At 36.1% G+C, this 21,103-nt stretch overlaps 1 protein-coding gene across 6 annotated transcripts in view; it reads right to left on the bottom strand.

The window, feature by feature from the left end:
• LOC121423725 (receptor-type tyrosine-protein phosphatase delta-like) overlaps positions 1-21,103 on the bottom strand; it is a 103,727-nt gene that overhangs the window by 33,092 nt on the left and 49,532 nt on the right. For 5 of the 6 annotated variants that reach the window (XM_041619161.1, XM_041619167.1, XM_041619164.1 and 2 more), the window contains exons 9-17: positions 20,713-21,009; positions 16,402-16,560; positions 14,168-14,317; positions 11,616-11,719; positions 9,964-10,165; positions 8,348-8,453; positions 7,852-8,004; positions 5,590-5,797; positions 4,472-4,517 (exon numbers count right to left, since the gene is read on the bottom strand). In XM_041619161.1, coding sequence (XP_041475095.1) covers positions 4,472-4,517; positions 5,590-5,797; positions 7,852-8,004; positions 8,348-8,453; positions 9,964-10,165; positions 11,616-11,719; positions 14,168-14,317; positions 16,402-16,560; positions 20,713-21,009 — 1,425 coding nt within the window. Of the gene's footprint in view, positions 1-3,263; positions 3,273-4,471; positions 4,518-5,589; positions 5,798-7,851; positions 8,005-8,347; positions 8,454-9,963; positions 10,166-11,615; positions 11,720-14,167; positions 14,318-16,401; positions 16,561-20,712; positions 21,010-21,103 lie in introns of all 6 variants that reach the window. The other variant, XM_041619162.1, reaches the window with a different exon arrangement.

Raw genomic sequence — 21,103 nt, 5'->3', positions numbered from 1 at the left:
GACAAGATCCTGGATCTCATCATGTTGACATCTTGTAGAAGAGATGATGAGATGGCAAGATCCTGGATCTCATCATGTTGACATCTTTTAGAAGAGATGATGAGATGACAAGATCCCGGATCTCATCATGTTGACATCTTTTAGAAGAGATGATCAGATGGCAAGATCCTGGATCTCATCATGTCAACATCTTTTAGAAGAGATGTTCAGATGACAAGATCCTGGATCTCATCATGTCGACATCTTTTAGAAGAGATGATCAGATGACAAGATCCCGGATCTCATCATGTTGACATCTTTTAGAAGAGATGTTCAGATGACAAGATCCCGGATCTCATCATGTTGACATCTTTTAGAAGAGATGATCAGATGGCAAGATCCTGGATCTCATCATGTCGACATCTTTTAGAAGAGATGATCAGATGACAAGATCCTGGATCTCATCATGTCGACATCTTTTAGAAGAGATGATCAGATGACAAGATGCTGGATCTCATCATGTCAACATCTATTAGAAGAGATGAGCAGATGACAAGATCCCGGATCTCATCATAATGACATCTTTTAGAAGAGATGTTCAGATGACAAAATCCTGGATCTCATCATGTCAACATCTTTTAGAAGAGATGAGATGACAAGATCCTGGATCTCATCATGTTGACATCTTTTAGAAGAGATGATCAGATGGCAAGATCCTGGATCTCATCATGTCGACATCTTTTAGAAGAGATGATCAGATGGCAAGATCCTGGATCTCATCATGTCGACATCTTTTAGAAGAGATGTTCAGATGACAAGATCCTGGATCTCATCATGTCGACACGGGGCTCATCATGTTGATATGTTGTAGAAGAGATGACAGGATCCCGGATCTAATCATGTTGACATCTTGTAGAAGAGATGATGAGATGACAAGATCCTGGATCTCATCATGTCAACATCTTTTGAAAGAGATGACGAGATGACACGATCCCGGATCTCATCATGTCGACATCTTTAAGATGAGATGATCTGACAAGATGCTTGCACCTGCATGCATTAAGACCGGCAGGAAGTTGGTTGGATATTCGATATATTCAAACTGTGAAGTTGGTTCGATATTCAGGTTCGATATTCAAACGCGTGTGAATTTGGTTAATTTTCGATATTCATAACTAGGGACTTTCAAAGCTAAATAGGGGGGTTAACAGGTGCAGCACATCTCGGGCAACCATAAATACACTGGCTTGCCCTAGTACGAGGACATTTAGGGGACAAGGTCAGTGAATAAAAGGGCATGAGATTTTTAATTTTTGATTTTTTTTCGAGGGAACCCTAGAGATATCCCGACGGCTTAGCCAGCGTAACCAGGTATCTCAACTTGTAGAACTTGACTCGGGCAACCAGATAAACACTAGCTTGACTCGGCGCATGCACATTTAGGGGGCTCAAATTAACTAAAATAAAAGAATACTGGGCTATATCAAGCATTTTTTATATTAATAAAGTGATTTTCTAAGCGGCCCCCCCAAGATATCCCAACGGCCTATAGCCGGGGCAACCAGGCATCCTAACTTGTAGAACTTGACTCGGGCAACCGGATTTGCACTAGCTTCATCTGGCGCATGCAAATTTTGGGGGCTCAAATTAACAAAATTAAAAAAATATAGGGCTATTTCAAGCATGGGGAACCACAGTCCTGACTTTTTCCCCCAACCCTTGGTGCCGCCAATGGGTACAGTTAATAAAAACAAGGAAAGATAGGAAACAAAAAAAGAGAAAGCGAAAGGGGGAAATAGGAAAGAAAAGGAGGGGAAAAGGGAGAACGGATGGGTCGTATCATTGTATGAACAGGATATTTTATAATCATGCCCCGAGCATTAGGGCGAAGCTCAATGCGTGATAAGGACAAAAAAGAGGGGACACACCATGGCGCACGCAGCAAAAATTTGCTTTATAATAAATCTCAGGCGAGCGATGTGAGCGAGAAAAAAAATCACCTTTAACTTTGATTTTGACATGGTATGCAGAAAATGACATCTTATTTCTTCCTTTCCTTTCTTCTCTTTCATCATTTCTTTTTTGTTTTCGGTTGTATAACTTTTTTTTTTTTTGGGGGGGAGTGCTAAATGCGGATCGGGTCCGGGCAATGACAGCACCAAGTTTTTTAACCTAGGAGGAAAAACAAACATTTTTGAGACGGGGTGGTGACACGCAATTTTTTAAAAATCGAACAAGAAGCTCGAAAATGCAGTCCCTACTGAATTGAAAAGGGACCTGTTAAGTATTAGCTGTTTGCATTAATTGGGTCATGAAGATGATATCTCACCAAATAAATAATGCGAGCGCTAAGCGCGAGCTGAAAATTTTTGATATCCGGGATGATACCTGGACGTTCTAAGCACTTTTTGTAATACTAATCATGAACTGAAAATATTTCATTTATGAAAATTATAAATACGCAGGATATGTATCTTGCTAAAACGAATAATGAAAACTCTAATAACATAGGATTTTTAAGCCTCATGTGAACAGATAATTTACGTATCTCAATCATTAATAACTGCGAGCATGTAGCGCGAGCAACATTTTGAATATTATGAAATGGCCTAAACGATTGATTTTATAGTGACCAAAATTGTTGGGAGCTAATTGTTAACGGTGAATGGATGATAAAATTTTTAAAATTTAAAGAACAAAAACATTTTTAGAGAATTATGACGTTTATAACACATTTTTTTTTCTTCAAATTTCGGGGGGGGGGGGGGCAACTCACTGGGGCCTCCCCATTCGATGGCGCTCACTGGTCTGGGGCGGAGCCCCCGGAACCTCGTGATATTTTTAAATATTGCAGATGGCCAATTTTGTTTTATCAAATTGGGGGTACATACATCACAATTAAATTAAGTTCAACGCAGTTGCGGATAATAAACGAATTATGTTAAGGCACCACAACATAGCAAATGTGGAATAATTTGAAAAAGTCGCCAGCGAGCGAGGCGAGCCACAAAATTTTTATTTTAAATTATAATTATGTGATAGTCGCTTTGGAAATTTAGTCGATCAATCAATCAATCAATCAACAGCTTTGAAAGTCACGCGATATTGTCTAAAACAGACATTTTCGTTCATGAAAGTTTTATTAGAGGGGTATAACTCCTTGCTGATTAATTGAATTGAAAGCTACACATGCAAAAGAAAATGTCTCATGACAATCATTCAAAGATTAGAGGAGCTTTATACTTTATATTTTGACAATACGTTTTCTATCGATATACGTCCACATCTTTTCTCCAAGATATGACGATCTACAACAGAAGGTTAAATATATTCATTCGACCCAACCCATTCTCATTTTTTTTATTTTGTAAGCTGATTACAAAAAAGAGTATGTGTAATGATTAGACTGATTCTAAAAACAAAGAATGGGCAACCACTGACCACATTTTGGGCAAATGAAAGACAAATACATGTGTCACTCAGCTTTCGGAATATTTTATTTGCGGAGGAATTTGAACTGAGTATAATAGATGAATAAGATCTGCCCATGAGATGCTTTACCGAGTTGCCCCCTAAATGTGCATGCACCGGGTCAAGCTAGTGTTTATCTGGTTGCCCGAGTCGAGTTCTACAAGTTAAGATACGTGGTTACCCTAGTTAAGCCGTTGGGATATCCCTAGGAGTCCCTCGAAAAAAAATCAAAAATTAAAAATTTCATGCCCTTTTATTCACTGACCTTGTCCCCTAAATGTCCTCGTAATAGGGCAAGCCAGTGTATTTATGGTTGCCCGAGATGTGCTGCACCTGTTAAACCCCCTAATTTTTGAATATCGAAAATTAACCAAATTCACACGCGTTTGAATATCGAACCTGAATATCGAACCAACTTCACAGTTTGAATATATCTAATATCGAATATCCAACCAACTTCCTACCGGTCAGGTGCAAGCATCTTGTCAGATCATCTCATCTAAAAGATGTCAACATGATGAGATCCAAGATCTTGACATCTGATCATCTCTTCAAAAAGATGATGAGATCCGAGGTCTTGTCATCTCATCATCTCTTCTAAAAGATGTCAACATGATGAGATCAGGGATCTTGTCATCTCATCATCTCTTCTACAAGATGTCAACATGATGAGATCCGGGATCTTGTCATCTCATCATCTCTTCTAAAAGATGTTGACATGATGAGATCCGGAATCTTGTCATCTCATCATCTCTTCTAAAAGGTTTCGACATGATGAGATCCGGATCTTGTCATCTCATCATCTCTTCTAAAAGATGTTGACATGATGAGATCCGGAATCTTGTCATCTCATCATCTCTTCTAAAAGGTTTCGACATGAGATCCAGGATCTTGTCATCTCATCATCTGTTCTAAAAGATGTCGACATGATGCCATAGATCAAAATGAATTGTGTATAGATATACATTCAAATTAATAATGAATAAGAAATAAAGGAAAAAGTCCAAGAAACTAAACTCACCTAGTTCGACTGGGGACATGAATGGTCCATTCTCATAGAAAGCCATCTACAATTAGGAAGTCAAAATTAGATTAAAATTAATAATTGTGTTGGAAAAAAAAGAAAATTTTATACAAATTATGGAATAATTTGAGTTTAATATGTGAAGATTGCATGATGAACATGGAAAGAGCCATAGTGCATGGGTAGATAATGTAGTAAAGATAAAGTCAAATCTGATGTCAAAAAATGTAAGGCACCTCAGTATATTGTCGTTCACTATTAAAGGACAGCCTACCCCAACAAAAACTTGATTTGAATAAAAAGAGAAAAATTCGACAAGCATAACACTGAAAATTTCATCAAAATCGGATGTAAAATAAAAAAGTTATGGCATTTTAAAGTTTTGCTTCATTTCACAAAACATTTTATATGCACATCCCCGTCGGTATGCAAATGAGGAATTGATTACATCACTCACTCACTATTTCTTTTGTATTTTATTATTGTATTTTATTATATGAAATATTTTTATTTTCTCGTCATTGTCATGTGAAATGAAGTTTCATTCGTCCCTGAACACGTGGAATTCCATTATTTTAACATTTTGTGCTTCAGGCAAGGAGGTCTTAATCGTCAAAATTCGTAAAAATTGAAATATTGTATAATTCAAAAAAAAAAAAAAATTAGAAATAGTGAGTGACATCATCGACTCTCTCATTTGGATGTAACTGGCTCGTTCATACAACTATTTTGTTGAAAATAAGCGAAACTTTGAAATGTCATAACTTTCTTATTTTACAACCGATTTTGATGAAATTTTCAGCATTGTGCTTGTCTGATTTTTCTCTATTGATTCAAATCAACATTTTTCTGAGGTGAACTTGACCTTTAATATGACAAAATTGATGACTGGAATGCACAATAAGTGTACATTGCATATTTGTATAAATTTTGTTATTTCTGCTTGTTCAACAGCTTTCTGGAGTTGACAAACCCATTGAACATATTCATAAGATGTTGAGAAATTTTGTCATGAGAAGCCATCGGCTTTTTTTTCAAAGTTATTTGAAGATTCCTTGCTATAAAGTTTCTTTTGATAAAAGTATAACAATGCTATTCATTATCATTATCATTACCCCGCGGTCAGCTTCTGAAGGAATGTAGACCCTAACGAAGGATGAATAGGTTCCACCAGCTTCAAGAGGACCATTAACAGCTGTCAGGTCTTCGACAGCTACCGTTTCTCTCCTTCGTCTTCTACCACTTCCCGCTGAACCACCGGTATAACATGTGGATACATTATTTTCGGTTGCACCAACGACTAACATGCCCGAGGTGGGACGGCTACAGAAATAGAATATATGTAGTACATGGGAGAGAAAAAGCGTTTGATCAAAGACAATCAATGATTGAAATGTGAAAGTGAAAATTAGAGGACCGTATTCTGAAGTCAGATTTAGCTTAACCCATGGTCTAAAATTATGGAAAGCAAAAGAAGTAAAAATTTTGTTTACATTGTATGTTTCTTACAGTATACAGTATGTACTGTGCTCTGATCTCATACATTAGATTTATACTGTTAGAGATTTATGTCACACTTGGCTTTCCATAGTTAAACCACACCTTAACCCTAAATAGACTGGGCTATTTCGACGCCAAAGAAGACTGGGGGGGGGCTGATTCAGCCCCCCCCCTATGATCTCGGCCGTCGATCGCGCGATCGCGACGAAAATTGGCACACGCGTTACCCATGGCATTATCTACAAATCTATAACATCAAATTCTGCAAAAAATCTCATGTCTCATTAATTATGCTAATTTATGCGTAAAATCATAAGTTTGCTCTAATTAATAAAATAATGCCCCTGAAATGCTAATTTTTGTTTCACACACTCTAGATAGGCATCTGATCAAATTGATTTAAAAAAAAATTCAAAATCACTTTTATTTTCTTATGTATTCTATTGTTTTCTAAATTTCTTATGTATTTCATTGTTTTTCGACTTTTTGTTTTTTATTGTTTTTTCAATGGAAATTGTCGGGGACTTTATTTTGACCATAAAAAAGATAAAATTAATTGATTTTAAGCAGTAAAAGGAAAAATAATGATACATTTATGAATTTTGGTTAAGAACACTATTTGCATTGGATTTGTACACAAATTCACGTTTTTGAGTAATTTGGGGTCTGCATGCACTTACGAAATGTTGCGTAATTTTGGAACCGCGTACTCGGGGGTCACAATTTTGGTCTCAAAAGTTGCGCGAGACTTGAAAGTAAAAAGTCAGCGAGCGACGCGGTCAAAAAATTTCGCGCGGCGGATTTATCACGAAAAATGTCGAGGGGGGGGCTGAATCAGCCCCCCCCCAGTCTTTTTAGGGTTAAGACCAGAGTTTCAAATAAACCTGACTTCAGAATACGGGCCAGAATCATTAAGGTGATGTTCATAAGAATGGAGTAATTAATCTACCTCACTACAAGGTGTATACAGGGTGACCTTGGTCCTGTAACACAAAAGTTAGTGATTTATTGTATGCTTGATATTCATGATTAATTATACATTGCAGTCACTGCTATTAATCGTACAATGGTTGCTAAACTTTGTTTTATGGGACAGTCAAACTATGAGACACTTCAGGGTTAGATCAGTGGAGTAATGAGCTTAGCATTTTGTAGAGGAATAAACAAGGATGGAATCTCTCAAAAGCAAGCAAAATTTTTGCAATTTTTAATGAAAAAATCTTATTTCGTGATAAATTTTGACATAATAAATACTTTACCCTTTTTCATATTATGCATAAATGTATGAGAAAAAAAATATAATGCTTAAATGTGCTCACTTAAAATGAGTAAAAAGTTGTGAAATACGAGAAATACATGTAACAGCGTCATGAGCAGGGTAGTCTGGGAGGCAGGACAAATTTGTGGAAATAAACGACTGTCCCTTGACATACAGAGCGTATGGTCACACTGGGTGAATTAAATCTGAAACAAGCTTGAATTTACATCAATTTAAATTGAATGATTTCTGCAGCTTTGGAACTGTTACGGCAATATTCTGGATGTCGTAATATGGAAGAGAACATAATAACCAGTGTGTTGGCTCAGATGTTGGAGCTTCTGTCTCACAACCAGGAGGTCGGGAGTTCAAACCCCGGCCCCATCAGACCAAAATACATTGAAAGATGGGAGTTGCTGCTACCCTGTTTGGCGTTCATCAATGCCACGGACAGACCTACATGTATGTCGGTGCTATGGTGCTGTGGCATTCGGGCCAACAATCAACTGGACAAAAAGAATTAGACTATTTCTGTTTCAGAATTCATTTTGCACAATAAATGAAGGATTTTCATCTTTCATTTTCATTTCATTTTGACTGATCACCAATGCATACTCACTCCTTAAATACAACAGCCCTATATGGAACTCCTGTTTTGTCCCTGGCTTCTTGGTAGCTCTTGATCTGATCAGGTTGGTAAGTGGGGGTAGAAGAATCTAAGCTTGCACCAGCAGCAACATCCTCCAGCCTGACAACAATCACCTCATAACAACTTCAAAACAACAAATAAAAACAAAATTTTAGTATACCCACAGATTGCATGTCTGGACATATTAAACATCTATTTGAAGAACAATACCGGTACCCCACAAATTGTTCGACAATTTGATTTTGCAACATTACCTATACAGCACAAGTATCTGCAATGATTAGTGTTATTCAATGAGCACATTTTGCTCAATATAGAAACTAGAAGCACAGTTGTATGAATGATACTATGCTAACTGTCGGATAAAACACGTTTTACCAAAAGAACAATGCGATATCAACTTTGAAGATAATGAAACCAATTCAATTTAAATATCATTCAATAAAAGAGATGAGATCTTCTGTACCTTACAGGACCATTGCGTGCATCATAGGTTGGTAGTGCAACCGTGAAGCTCGTTTGTGTGATATCACCTTCGTCAGGAGTTGGGAGGGCTGGAGGCAGCAAAGGTCCTTTATAAAAAAAACAAGAGAATTATCAAATATCGGTATTGAAAATTCAGGGATGCCAATAAGTTTTACTCACTGAGCCTGAAAAAAAAACAACGGAACATATTAATGATAATAGCAACAATAATAATTTTCCTTATAAAGCACATATTGCTGCTGTAGTTGCGACAGCAGTACTTTTATTCATGGTGTTTATTAACTTATGGATGCTGACAAAAAATCCAACATAACAGACAACATTTCAGAATAGATTTCACCCAACAAATAAAGGTGGTAAAAGTGTTTCAAAAACTGTAAAATACTGTGGGACACCTGTTTAGATATCCTGTATAGTTGTGTTCTTGCAAAGCTAATAAATTTCAATAATGCGGTATAAAAGCAACTTTATCAGCTTTCAACAAAAGGGCTAAAGAGACAAACTATTTAAAATCAATACATTACCTGCTTAATTTTTTTGTTGCCTATGCCAGGTAAAATTCATTTTTGTCATCATTTTTTTTGTTTGGCACCCCTTGTACCTGGGAGGCAAAAAATAACAAACTGAATCACTATGACCCCCAGGTCTCTCCTCCGGATGTAACTGATTGGGGGCATGCTGGTGGAGCAACACACCAGGAATTTCCCATACTTTCAAACGACAAGTTAATTGGGTTCTTAATGTGCAAAGGTACAGTGAAGTGACTCTCCTCAACATGAGTTCTCATTCTGGTGACACGACCTTTGCTCCTGCGATAGTTTCTCCGGACTTCTTGTTTCCAGTTTCCCCCTCCAGTTTAAACACCCTTATGGCCTCTTTTGGAGGATTCCTACCAAGTACCAAGTCTAAGTTGCAGGGATTGGGTTAGAGTTGCCATATGGTTTCATATTAGGTTTAGGGTAAAGGGTACGGTGTTAAACCCAGGGTGGGAGTTGGTCATTTGATCAGTGCCTGGAATTTTGACCAGAGCAATTGTCGCAGCAGCAAATGTCATGGAACCCTCAGTTTAACATCATACCCAAGGGAAGGATTATTTTTCACTGTAACGCAGCCTGCATCTATGAAAAAGGAGAGAGGTACGTTAACACGCACCATAGACTTCAGTAATCTCCCTGGGGTGACCCAAATGCACCCTTGTTTTGCTCTAGTGGTAGACACTTTGCCGACTGAGCCAAGTCGCTCCTCCCTATTGTGTATTTTGTATCCCCCTAATGAAATGATTAATAATCAAATTCGCATTTAACCTGTTCATTCCAAAGTTACTCAATTGGAATAAGTAATGCAACTGTGTTAATTTAATAGACTTTATTAAAACAGGAGCCATCATGACCCGAATACTAGTATATGAAGATAATGTAAGAATGAGCCAAGCCCTCAAATTCTACCGTGAACAGCCTGAAATAACTGAATGACTGGCGAAAATTCTTGTTGGACTAACATAAAAAAATGTGTTATTTTTCTTGATTTACTTGAAATGAACTATAAAGGACTTGGGCCATTCTTACATTCATTCATTCAATTATCAAGAACATATACCTCCTGAGGGCGTTTCGCAAAGGCTTGAAGAAGTAGCATTCGGGCCTTCTCCAATAGTAGTCGAAGCACTGACAGAGTAACGATAGATGGAATACAATTCCAAAGTAGAGATCATAAAAGAAGCTCCTAATTGAACACCTCGGTCACTTCGTTGGGATGAGACTATATCGCCTGTATCCCTTCTCTTGATTTCTGTGTAGAGCTGAAAACGGGAAACACAAAGGGTTAATTGATAAATGTATATCTAGAATACCTTACATGGAGGCTAATTATCTCATATAATGTCGCCTCATGCACTTAATAAAATAATAATCTAAACTATATGGATTACTCAACTGCAATTGACAGATAAGGGGCCTGTTTCGATAAGACTTAAAAAATGAGGGTAACTATACCATCAGAGCTGTCAACCTCCAAAAGTAAATAGTAGCAATGCAGAAGCTCCAAAGTAATAATCTGAGATTAGAGTCATAATTTAATAAGTACATGTACCTCTTAGTATGTATTACCTCTTAAAAGAGATTTTTCCAACCCTACAGGACGGTTGTCAGGAATATTTATCCAGGGTGTTACATAACTTTTGTCGGCAAGTAAATTTAGCCACATGCGGAATGCCATAATTTGACATTAAAATCATAACAAGTGGAACGCCTCTGGCAGTCTTGACTGCATTACATGATTCAATATAGGAGCGGTGTTGACTTTCAAAACAACTGTAGGATTAATATTCACAACACCATCCATATAATAGTAAAATACTACATGTAAGTTCATTGAACCTAAATGGCATTTGACAAAGATTATGTGATGGAAGACTTGTGTATAATGATCAGTGATACTTGACTAGACTTATGTCTACATTTCATGATCTAGATCAATAAGATTTCTAAGTTATGATGGCAATTAAACAAATACTCCTAATACAGCCAAAGTTCATTGACATTGGTCATGTGACCTGAAAATCATGCAGGATGTTCACTGATACTTGATTACTCATATATGCTTTCAAAGTTATGACAATTCAAAAACCTTGATCAAGATGATGTTTTGATTCCCTCATCATAATTCAAATTCATTGACCCTACTAGTAAATGACCTCTGATCTTAGTCATGTGATCTGAAAGTCACACATATATTCAGTGATACTTGATTATTTTCATGAACTAGATCCATAAATATTCAAAGTTATGATGATAATTCAAGCTATTTTTTGTAGCGATTTTGTCTGTTTGCCTTTCAGTACTTCCGAAGTTAGATCATTCATGAACTTGATGAAGTAATCCTACATGAAGCTATTATTGTGACATAAGTGTTTGCACTGCAGCAGCGCATGAAGCATGGCGTTAACATACACTTAGTGCTTACCAATACTTGCACTTGGATTGGAAGAAATGGGAATATATTATTAAGGACTGATAATTTACTACATAGGCGCAATAGAAAAATGACAAATTTGCAGAAAAGGGGTGTATGAATATTATGGTCCCTTGGCATACTGCTAAAAACTGGTTGGGCAATTGTGATGCATTTTGTGTTGAGTTGATCAATCCGACAAAGACAAATTACGCGTTCATATCTTGTCTCCAAAATGCCTCATTGAGGTTATAATCACTCATCATATTAACATGATCAATATACATCATAACGCTTACTGTATATCCAGTGATCACTCCATTTGGCTCCTGTGGTATCTTCCATGAAACTATACACTCACTCTCGTTATCAGTCACATCAAATTCATCAGGTTCTCCTGGTTCTGAAAACAAAAAACACAATTGAGAATAAGAATTTTGTGAAATAAGTGATTTGCAAATTTTCTTTTCATTTAAATATGGGACCAGGCACTGGATTCATAAAACTTTTGCCATAAAAACTCTGGCAAATTTTTTGCTATAGTTTATTTTAAAGTGTGTAAGCTTCTATGGCATAATTTTGTTTGCCAGTTTTTTATAGCAAAACTTTTTATGCAATGGGTCCCTGGAGGGACTTTGAATCAAAATGGGTGAATAAATCAATTATCTCATAATAATACACAACAGTTAAAGAGGCACGAACTATCTAGTTGACTATGCAATCGGACACTACATATTACCCTCGCATTTGCTCCAGCTGCTAAAGGCACTTGGTGCATTAAAAGGAATTAATCCTGCGGTGTACCCATTCACCTCACCTGGGTTGAGTGCCAAATACCCTCAACATGGCCAAAGTTCATTGACCTTGTTCAACTGTCCTGAAATTCACGCTGGATGACCACTGATGCTTGATTATTCTTATGTCCAAGTTTCATGAACTAGATCCATATACTTTCGGAGTCACGATATTTAAAACATTTACATGTAACCTTGGTTAAGACTTCATGTTGATTCCCCAACATAATCTTAGTTCATTGACCCTAAATGAACTCTGACCATGGTCATGTGACCTGAAACTCACAAAGAATATTCAGTGATACTTGATTACTCTAATGTCCAAGTTTCATGAACCAGATCCATAAACTTTCAAAGATATGATGGTAATTCAACAAATACCCCCAACATGCCCAGAGTTCAATGACCCTAAATGACCTTTGACCTAGGTCATGTGACCTGAAACTCGGGCAGGATGTTCAGTAATACTTCATTACCCTTATGTGCAAGTTTCATGAAATAGGTCCATATACTTTTTTAAGTTATGATGACATTTTAAAAACTTAACCTTAGGTTAAGATTTCAATATCGATTTCCCCAACATGGTCTTAGTTCATTGACCATAAATGACCTTTGACCTTGGCCATGAGACCTTAAACCATGGCAGGATGGTCAGTAATACTTCATTACCCATATGTCCAAGTTTCATGAACTAGTTCCATATACTTTCTAAGTTATGATGTCATTTCAAAAACTCAACCTAAGGTTAAGATTTGAGCGGTGCCTATAGTCTCGCTCGCTAAGACAAAAATGAGTTTTATATGATACATGTAGATTTACTGATTTTAAATTAGAAAATAATTCTATCAAATGCCCAATCAAGTATCTACATATTTATGTATTGCTTATATTTAAGACCTCCTCAAGCATGGAATGAGCTAATAATTTCAAGATATGATCTTTGTCAGGAACTTTCTAATATCGATCAGTAGTTTTCTAATATCCCATTACTAATTATACTTGTACACAGTGGTTCAAGAACCACAATACTTGCATGATATCGTGATCGACAAGATATGCAATATACATGTATGTTGACCTTATCATCCTCATGAACACACGTGGAGCATTACCATATGTTTATTGGTACCCAGTGTAGATACAATTGATGCAGAAATACAGAAATGAGAGCAATTTAAACCAAAACTTGACCTTTTGACCTCTAGATGACCTCTGACCCATCATGCTCATGGACACATGTGATATTACCCAAGGATCATGTGTACAAAGTGTCATATAATTGATTAAAAAATAAAGAAATGACAGTAAGTTGAACAAAAACCTTAACATTATCATTTGACCTTTTGACTGTTAGATGGCCTTTGACCCTATCACATTCATGGACACACATGTTGTATCACCCAAGGATCATATGTACCACCTGCCAAAATAATTGATGCAGAAATAAAGAAATGAGAGCAAGTTGAACAAAACTTAAACATTTTTGTAGGAGACATATTGACCTGTGACCCCTAAATGTCCTTTGACCCCATCATTCTTATGTGGTATTACCAAAAGATCACATGTACCAAGTATAAACTTAATTGATCCAATAATAAAGAAATGAGAGCAAGTTGAAAAAAAACTTGAACATTTTTTAACACACCAACAGAATAGTAAACAGACTAACAGTAACAGGAAAAGTGATTACTATTTTGAGTAGATCTCTGCTGAAATTTGTTCAGACAATAAAGTAAGTTCTCAAATGGCTATTTTAAACACAAATAATAATCACCAAGGGAGGGTGGTGCCTGAAAAATGTCTTATCTAAATTGTTATAGAAAATGCATTCAATAACTATATCACTTTTATTATATTCTAATGTTCAATGATATTCTAGTATTGTTCACATTACTGACCATTTACAAAAAGATTCTGACAGACTTTAGAAAACAGTACCTTCATCATTCTACGTATAAGTGTACTTATACTTCAAGATTGACAAAATATATTAACAGTTTAGTTATGTTCTTTTTAACAATTATTCATAATAATGATTCCTCACAAAATATACATACCAGCTTCTAAAGTTGTAAAAGGATCTGAGTGTTCAGACTCCTCACTCAATGTGCCAGCTAATATATTAGATGCCCGTACTGTGATCTCGTAGGTTGTATATGGTGTAAGGTTCCCAAGAGTAGTAGTAGTGCCGGTAGGTGGTGTGATAGCTTTAATGAACAATCAAAGAGAATAAAATGTCAACACATCCTCATCCAAACTAACCAAATAATGACATAGGGATAATTTATATGTCACAATCAGGTTACATACAGATAGCAATTGCAATCTCTGATAGCCCTGTAAAAATTAAGCCTGAGTCGAATCGATTTTAAAATCGGTGTTCGATCGATGTCATCGAACACCGATGCAGATTTTGCAAAATCGGTGCATCGAAAAAAAAAAAAAAAATACGTCGGCCGGCCGATTCGTTTGGTTTACACAATCAATCATCAAAATATCAGTAATGTCCAACTTTACTATTACTTACTTGATTTCTATTGCCCCCAAAATGAAACCGATTGAGTAATTATGATGCTATTCACCATTAATTTGAAGTTTATTTCAATCATAGTTCGAGTCTCACTCGTCTGCTCGTGCCGAGATAATTTATGCACGATGAATTCATGAATGGAAGTTATGGCCATCGATCGTGCATGCGCAGTACTGTTCTTTAATCAAACCAGTAAATGGCCGGAAATTGACGCGATCAACGTAAAATAAATCTTGCTTTCATGAACAATATTAATATCATTATTGACCATAGAACATTATTTAATCGTAATATTTAACAATAATTTGCATATTATAATCATTAATATGAATTTAGAGCTTGATGTGAAACGTTTGTATTTCGTTTCAATTTTCAATGGCGGACATCTCATGACGATCGACTTGACTTCTTGAGTCGAGCTAGTGCACTTGTCTAAAAAAAATAATCATCACGTCAGGATTGATTCTCGAACATTGTCTACATGCAAAAACTCTGTTCAAGTTCGTAATATCACCATATAATAACATTTTACATGACAAAACAGAGAAAATTGCGTTTGATATTTTTTCCCCATCAATTTGAAGCTAGTTTGTGCCCAACTTTGGGCTCTGATTTTATGAATGGGAAAATATGTCATATGTCATCGAACACGCATGCGCATTGTGCTTATTTTCTCGGAGCCGTCCAGAGATGGAATAACAATAGAAATAATGCCAGTATTAGCTCTTCCATATGAACATAACATACTTTGCTGACATCGTCAATATTCTTAGTATGACCATAAAATCTTGTTAAATCGTAATAATTTAGATGAATTTAGGGCTCGATTCGAAACATTCGTATTTATTTTGATCGCATGCTCAATTGCGTCTAAAAAACTAGATTCTCATTATCAGGATTAATTCTCGAACATCGTCATAACTCATATTCCACAATCTTTCCTCACAATCGTTATATCAGCATTGAATAGCAATTCAAATGACCATCTAGAGAAAATTACGTATTTATTCCCATAAATTTATTTGGAGCTCATTTTGGATCCAACTACACAATCTCAGGCAAGTTACAGCGCTCTCCGTTGATTGCACTTGTTTGCTGACGTCAAGCACGCCTGTCGTTTCGGGATAGTGAGTGTACGGAGCTGCGGACGGGGCTGGTGAATGGACTGCGAATGCTAGTTGACCGAAAATCATTCGGATCGACTCTGAGTGATTCATGTCTTTATTATTGTTTCATTTTAAACTTATATGTTGTCATCTGCAAATATCATTGTTGAAGATATTTTGGGAAGAATTCTGCTTTGGTCCCCGACCTTTTTTTGTGTGTTTTGTGATCATGGAAAATACAAACGAACTTTGCTCTGTCATCTGCTTGTGCAACGCTCACCCGGCCAACGCCAGCGGTTACCGTGAGTGCTAGTACGTGCGTAGTGCATATGCAAAGCGCATCGCATCGATGCAAAAACAAAAGACTAAATTTTCCCGCCTTCAATATTCGATGCATCGATGTTCGATCGAATTAGAGCTGTCGAACACCGGTTTTCAAAATAATCGATATGACTCAGGCTTAGTAAAAATGCTCACTTAATTTTGTAATAAAGAGAAAGAACAAAACAGAGTAAATTGGTATGCTCACAATTACTTCAGAGTGACCTACATGTATCTCTGACGACAGCCTTTTTAAATGTTTGAACCCAATATGAAAAAAAGTGGAATAAATGCCTTTTGTAAGAATAAAATAAACTGATAAATTTTCACTTACTCTTTATTACATCTCTGTTAAGCCCATCAGGATGTATAGCTCTGACTATGTAGGATTCGATGGGTCCATTTTTTATCTCAGGCTCAACCCACTGCACGAAAACCTGCCGTGCTTCTATTCTACCTATGGGTACACTCACATTACGAGGTGGAGATGGTTCTGAAACAAAATTGAAATTGAACACGAGTACATAAATTGAGAAGCTTAGATAACGATGATGATGATGAGAAAAACAATGATGACGAAGAATGATGTTGATGAATGATGTTGATGATGATAGTTGCATATAGATAGTATCAAGAACTAAGTAGCATAGTGACATTTGAAAATTTTCTTCTAAGATTAGAATCACTGGGTATGCAAGTCTGCAGTATTTAGCTATGGTGACTAAACTAGTAAATGTGCAGATTACATGTATATCAAGTTATTTCCAGAATTTGAATTTAAGGACCAAATGTAAATATCAGCCATTCAATGTAACTAGACACTTGGAGCTTAGAAGTTCAAGTTGAATCAATTAAAAAATGATTCATGTTTGGCTAGGTTTACGTCCGAACAGTGTAAATCTGAGTTTCACTGCTTTTCACCTTCCAACAACCGACTTAATACGCCTCTCTGAACAGAGATCAAATTTGCTGCTGGAATTATGTCTTTTTGTACTTTTTGAAATCACACCATTGAAAGCATTTTTATTACATATGAGTGTAGTTACATGTACCTCATTTTGTATCAAGTCTTATTTCGCACATTTTCTACAATATCAAGTTGGTTTTACATTTATGTGTGACAAGCTACACAAAATTTCAAATTGGAAACACCCTCAAAATTTGTCACATGAGTTACAAAAAAGTCCATATTTTTTATTGCTTGAAAAGGAGTAGATTGTATGAATTGTAGTTGATTACTTCTGAGGATCTTACGGTCCTCAATAATTCCAGCGAAAAAGAATTCCATGCGTAAACCCCTTTATTATAAAAACAAAAGAACACAAATGTCACTTGAGTCACGTTTTTACAAGTCTTTAAAAATAAAGAGAATAACATGTTATTTTAAGAGAGTAACTTTGCCTTTAAAGTAATTCATATAGTGCGTTATAATGATAATATTAATGGTAATAATATTTGGTTAATCAAGATATATAATAGCAATAAATATTGTAACAGGATCGTGAGCTTCTGATCAGCCATTCCATGTTACTAAACGCCCTAGGCTTTAAAATTTACGCTTTACCAATCAATAAAGAATAGTTATTTTTGGCTAAATACATGTTCAAAAGGTGTGAATATTATATTCACTGCCTTTCACCTTCAAATGTCTGAGTGACACCATCTTAAAGAGTCATCAAATTTGCATAAAAAGTATGCCTTGATGATAGTTTTTAATAACACTAACTAGTTCTGTTGTCTATAAGTACATCACTTTTTGTAATCTGTCAAATCTTATAACCAAATCAATTCAGTTTTTGCATAATCTTATTAAAACACAAGCTTTAGAAATAATATTGAAACACCCGTGAAATGTGTCATGCGAGTCACATTTTATGAAGAGTTATTTTTTTTAAACGATAATGATTGGGATTTTTGGGTAGGATTAGAACTTTTCATTCAAATAATTCATATCAAATCTTTGAACTTTCATATTAAAGGTAAATATTGTGTTATTTGGCCAATAATAAAAATGTGGTGAAAATTAGATGAATTTGATGCATTTCATACGGGCCTAAAATCTCAGCAACAGAGGATGAACAACTTCTGAATCTTGGCATGCTGAAAGGGCACTTTTATGATCAATGACCCCTAAAAGTTTCATACCTCTATATCTCCAATTATACTTTTTGAGATTTAAACAGAATATAATCATCTCTTTTTCTAAATTGCATTGCCACAATACACAATTCAATGGGAAAAACATAGTTAGGTATTGAATGTTCCAATAACCTCCATCAGAACTTTAAAAATTCCTTTGTTTTTAAGATGTAAGGGATGCAAATGACAATAAATGTTGTTTGGATAAAAATTTGGCCCATTTTAATAATAATAATAATAGGCATTTGTATAGCGCCATCTATCTAGAAATATTCTATTTTGAGGCACGTTATTATTATTATTACCCCGGCTTTAGCTCGAGCTGCCTTTCAGCGCTCGTGCATTCAAGGAATTAATCCTGCCGGGTACCCATTCACCTCACCCGGGTCGAGTGCAGCACAATGTGGATAAATTTCTTGCTGAAGGAAATTATGCCATGGCTGGGATTCGAACCCACGATCTTCTGTTTCAAAGTCAGAAGACTTATCCACTGGGCCACAACGCTCCACTTGACTATAAAATCATGACAATTCAGTGGATTCACAATATAGTGCACCATCTATCGGTTACAGTGGACAGGTCAAATTTCGCAATGCATCATGGGAAAAAGTCTACATATCTGCTGAGCGCGGTAGTGCATATGCACGCGATTATATGCTGACTGACACGACTCGGCCAGTTTGCATACAATGTTACTGCGATCAGGGTCTAGGAGGTGGGAGAGAAATTTGCTGCAGATTTCTTTGGGAAATGTAGACTGTTTGTCACAAGTCGAATTCTCAAATTGTCATTTTTTTCTTAAAATATATTTTTCTTACTTTTATCTCCCAAAATTTAAAAGAGGAAAAGATTCCTTAATATTTACTAGTCAATGATCGGGCCAATTCAAATGTATAGCAAAATAGCTTTGTGGTGAATTGCCGACGATTTTCTTCCTGAGCGCTCGTCGCTATGGTAAGTATGCAAATTAGTCCTCCGAGCGTTTTAATCTTTTGAAATGATCTATTTATAAAAGATTTTTTGTTTACCTCGATCTTATGTAAAATGAGGAAATGTAATCCAAATAGACGTGATTGGCATGTTTGCTTTAGGATGAATGCGAATGTTTGTTTGGGTAAATATAATTCTTAATCTCAAAGATCCTTTGCTCGAAAGACATTTTTGATATTTGTTTTAATATAGAGTTCAATCGTCGGGACTGGAGTCGGCTGCCCTATCGGGTACGTTTATGCAGCCATTACTGATCATCAAGGACAGCTCAAGGTCGTCGTTTTGGGACGTCGCAACTCCGTTCACCGATTTGTCGCAGAAATATCGACAGCGCCATCACCGGCAAGAGTTAGAACCGTGTTTCAAAACCAAGGGGCCCCACCCTACCGCGAACTGATAATCAGGTTTCGTGTGAATGAGTGTGTGTGATTGGGTGTGGGTGTTTCATTTAGTCCGTGAATATTTTCCCTCTTCTATTCAAATATTATTCAAACTCTAATGTTTTTTGATTACTCGAGTATTCGGTTATATTTTCCAAACCTTTGTATAATAACTATTGATTTTCTTAAATCTCAATGTTCTAGGGAAGATGGGAATTAATAACCCACTCTATTGTAAACTGATATTGGAACGAGAACTTATTAATTAAATGATATTATAAAATTTACTCAAAGTGTCAGGGTTTTGTTGTACTGAGTATCCGTTCACAAGTCTACCTCTCTGTTTTCTTTTCGGACCCAAATATAGGGCCGTGACACTGTTTAAGGTGAATTCTTCCTCCACTTACATGTATGTCTATTGTATATCTCCTACAAAAAAAAAATTGCTGAAAATTCAAAATTCTTGTTTGACAATGTGATTGCCAATAAAACAATACTACAAATGAAATAAATAGGAAATATGAGTATGAAAGATAACATGTTCGAATAGTTAGCCTTAGAGAGATGAAAGTTTGTGTGAATGTCACGCAAGTAACAATGGAATGGCTGATATGCTGATACTACATGGACACTGTGTCCTCGTAACAGCGCCTACACTGTTTTGCCCAATTACTTCATAAAAAATGGCACAAATAGTCTTAATACAAATGTGATGCCTACAAGATTCAATATATACTTTAATTAGTATTAAGTTATGTTGTAATATCACAATTTGTGATCTAACTTGGAAATACTTGCACCTAATTACAATGTAAAAAACCGAATTCCACATAATTCATATGACAATTGTTTTTTTTATCCTGAATCTTGACTACATGTACATGTAGCATCCACTACACATGCATGTAGTAAAAAACACGCCGGCACAAACTTTTCATGCACATTATTTTACTGTCTCATCATTTTCGCTTACTTTGTATTTTTCTTTCTTGCCATTATGTAATTTTCAGTGTACAATATTACGTAACTTTTATCGAGTGAAATAAATGTATTGAATTGAATACCAACATTAAATTCAAATCCATTTCCAACCATTTTACATGCATGTATTTCCAAATATAAGATAATGATCATACTTCCAACTTGGGTGTCCACAGAATCAAAGACCAGAGGCTCGCTCCTTCCCACAAGATTCACACAGGTCAGCTGGAATGTGTAAGTGGCATAGGGTGTCAGGTTTATCACATCACATGGTGATGTGCCACCCACATCTTGCTCTCCTGTCCCATTCGTCGCTTCATTCTTTACTTGGTATGAGTACGTGGCTGTACAGTTAATGTCATCATCATTGCCTTGAACAGTGAAGTCCCACGAAAGAGTAACTTGTGTGGACAGAACATCCATAATTCTTGGATTATCAAGTTCGGGCACCTCTGTGAAAGTGAATAAAAGCAAACAGGTGATAGAAAAGTGATATAACAAATAATTTAAAACCCCCACTCCCCCCAATAAAAGTCTTTGAAAAAA

Source organism: Lytechinus variegatus, chromosome 11 (assembly GCF_018143015.1).
Source record: "Lytechinus variegatus isolate NC3 chromosome 11, Lvar_3.0, whole genome shotgun sequence".
Taxonomy (NCBI): domain Eukaryota; kingdom Metazoa; phylum Echinodermata; class Echinoidea; order Temnopleuroida; family Toxopneustidae; genus Lytechinus; species Lytechinus variegatus.
The sequence above is the reverse complement of the archived record's forward strand: the minus strand, read 5'-3'. Positions and strand labels throughout refer to the sequence as shown.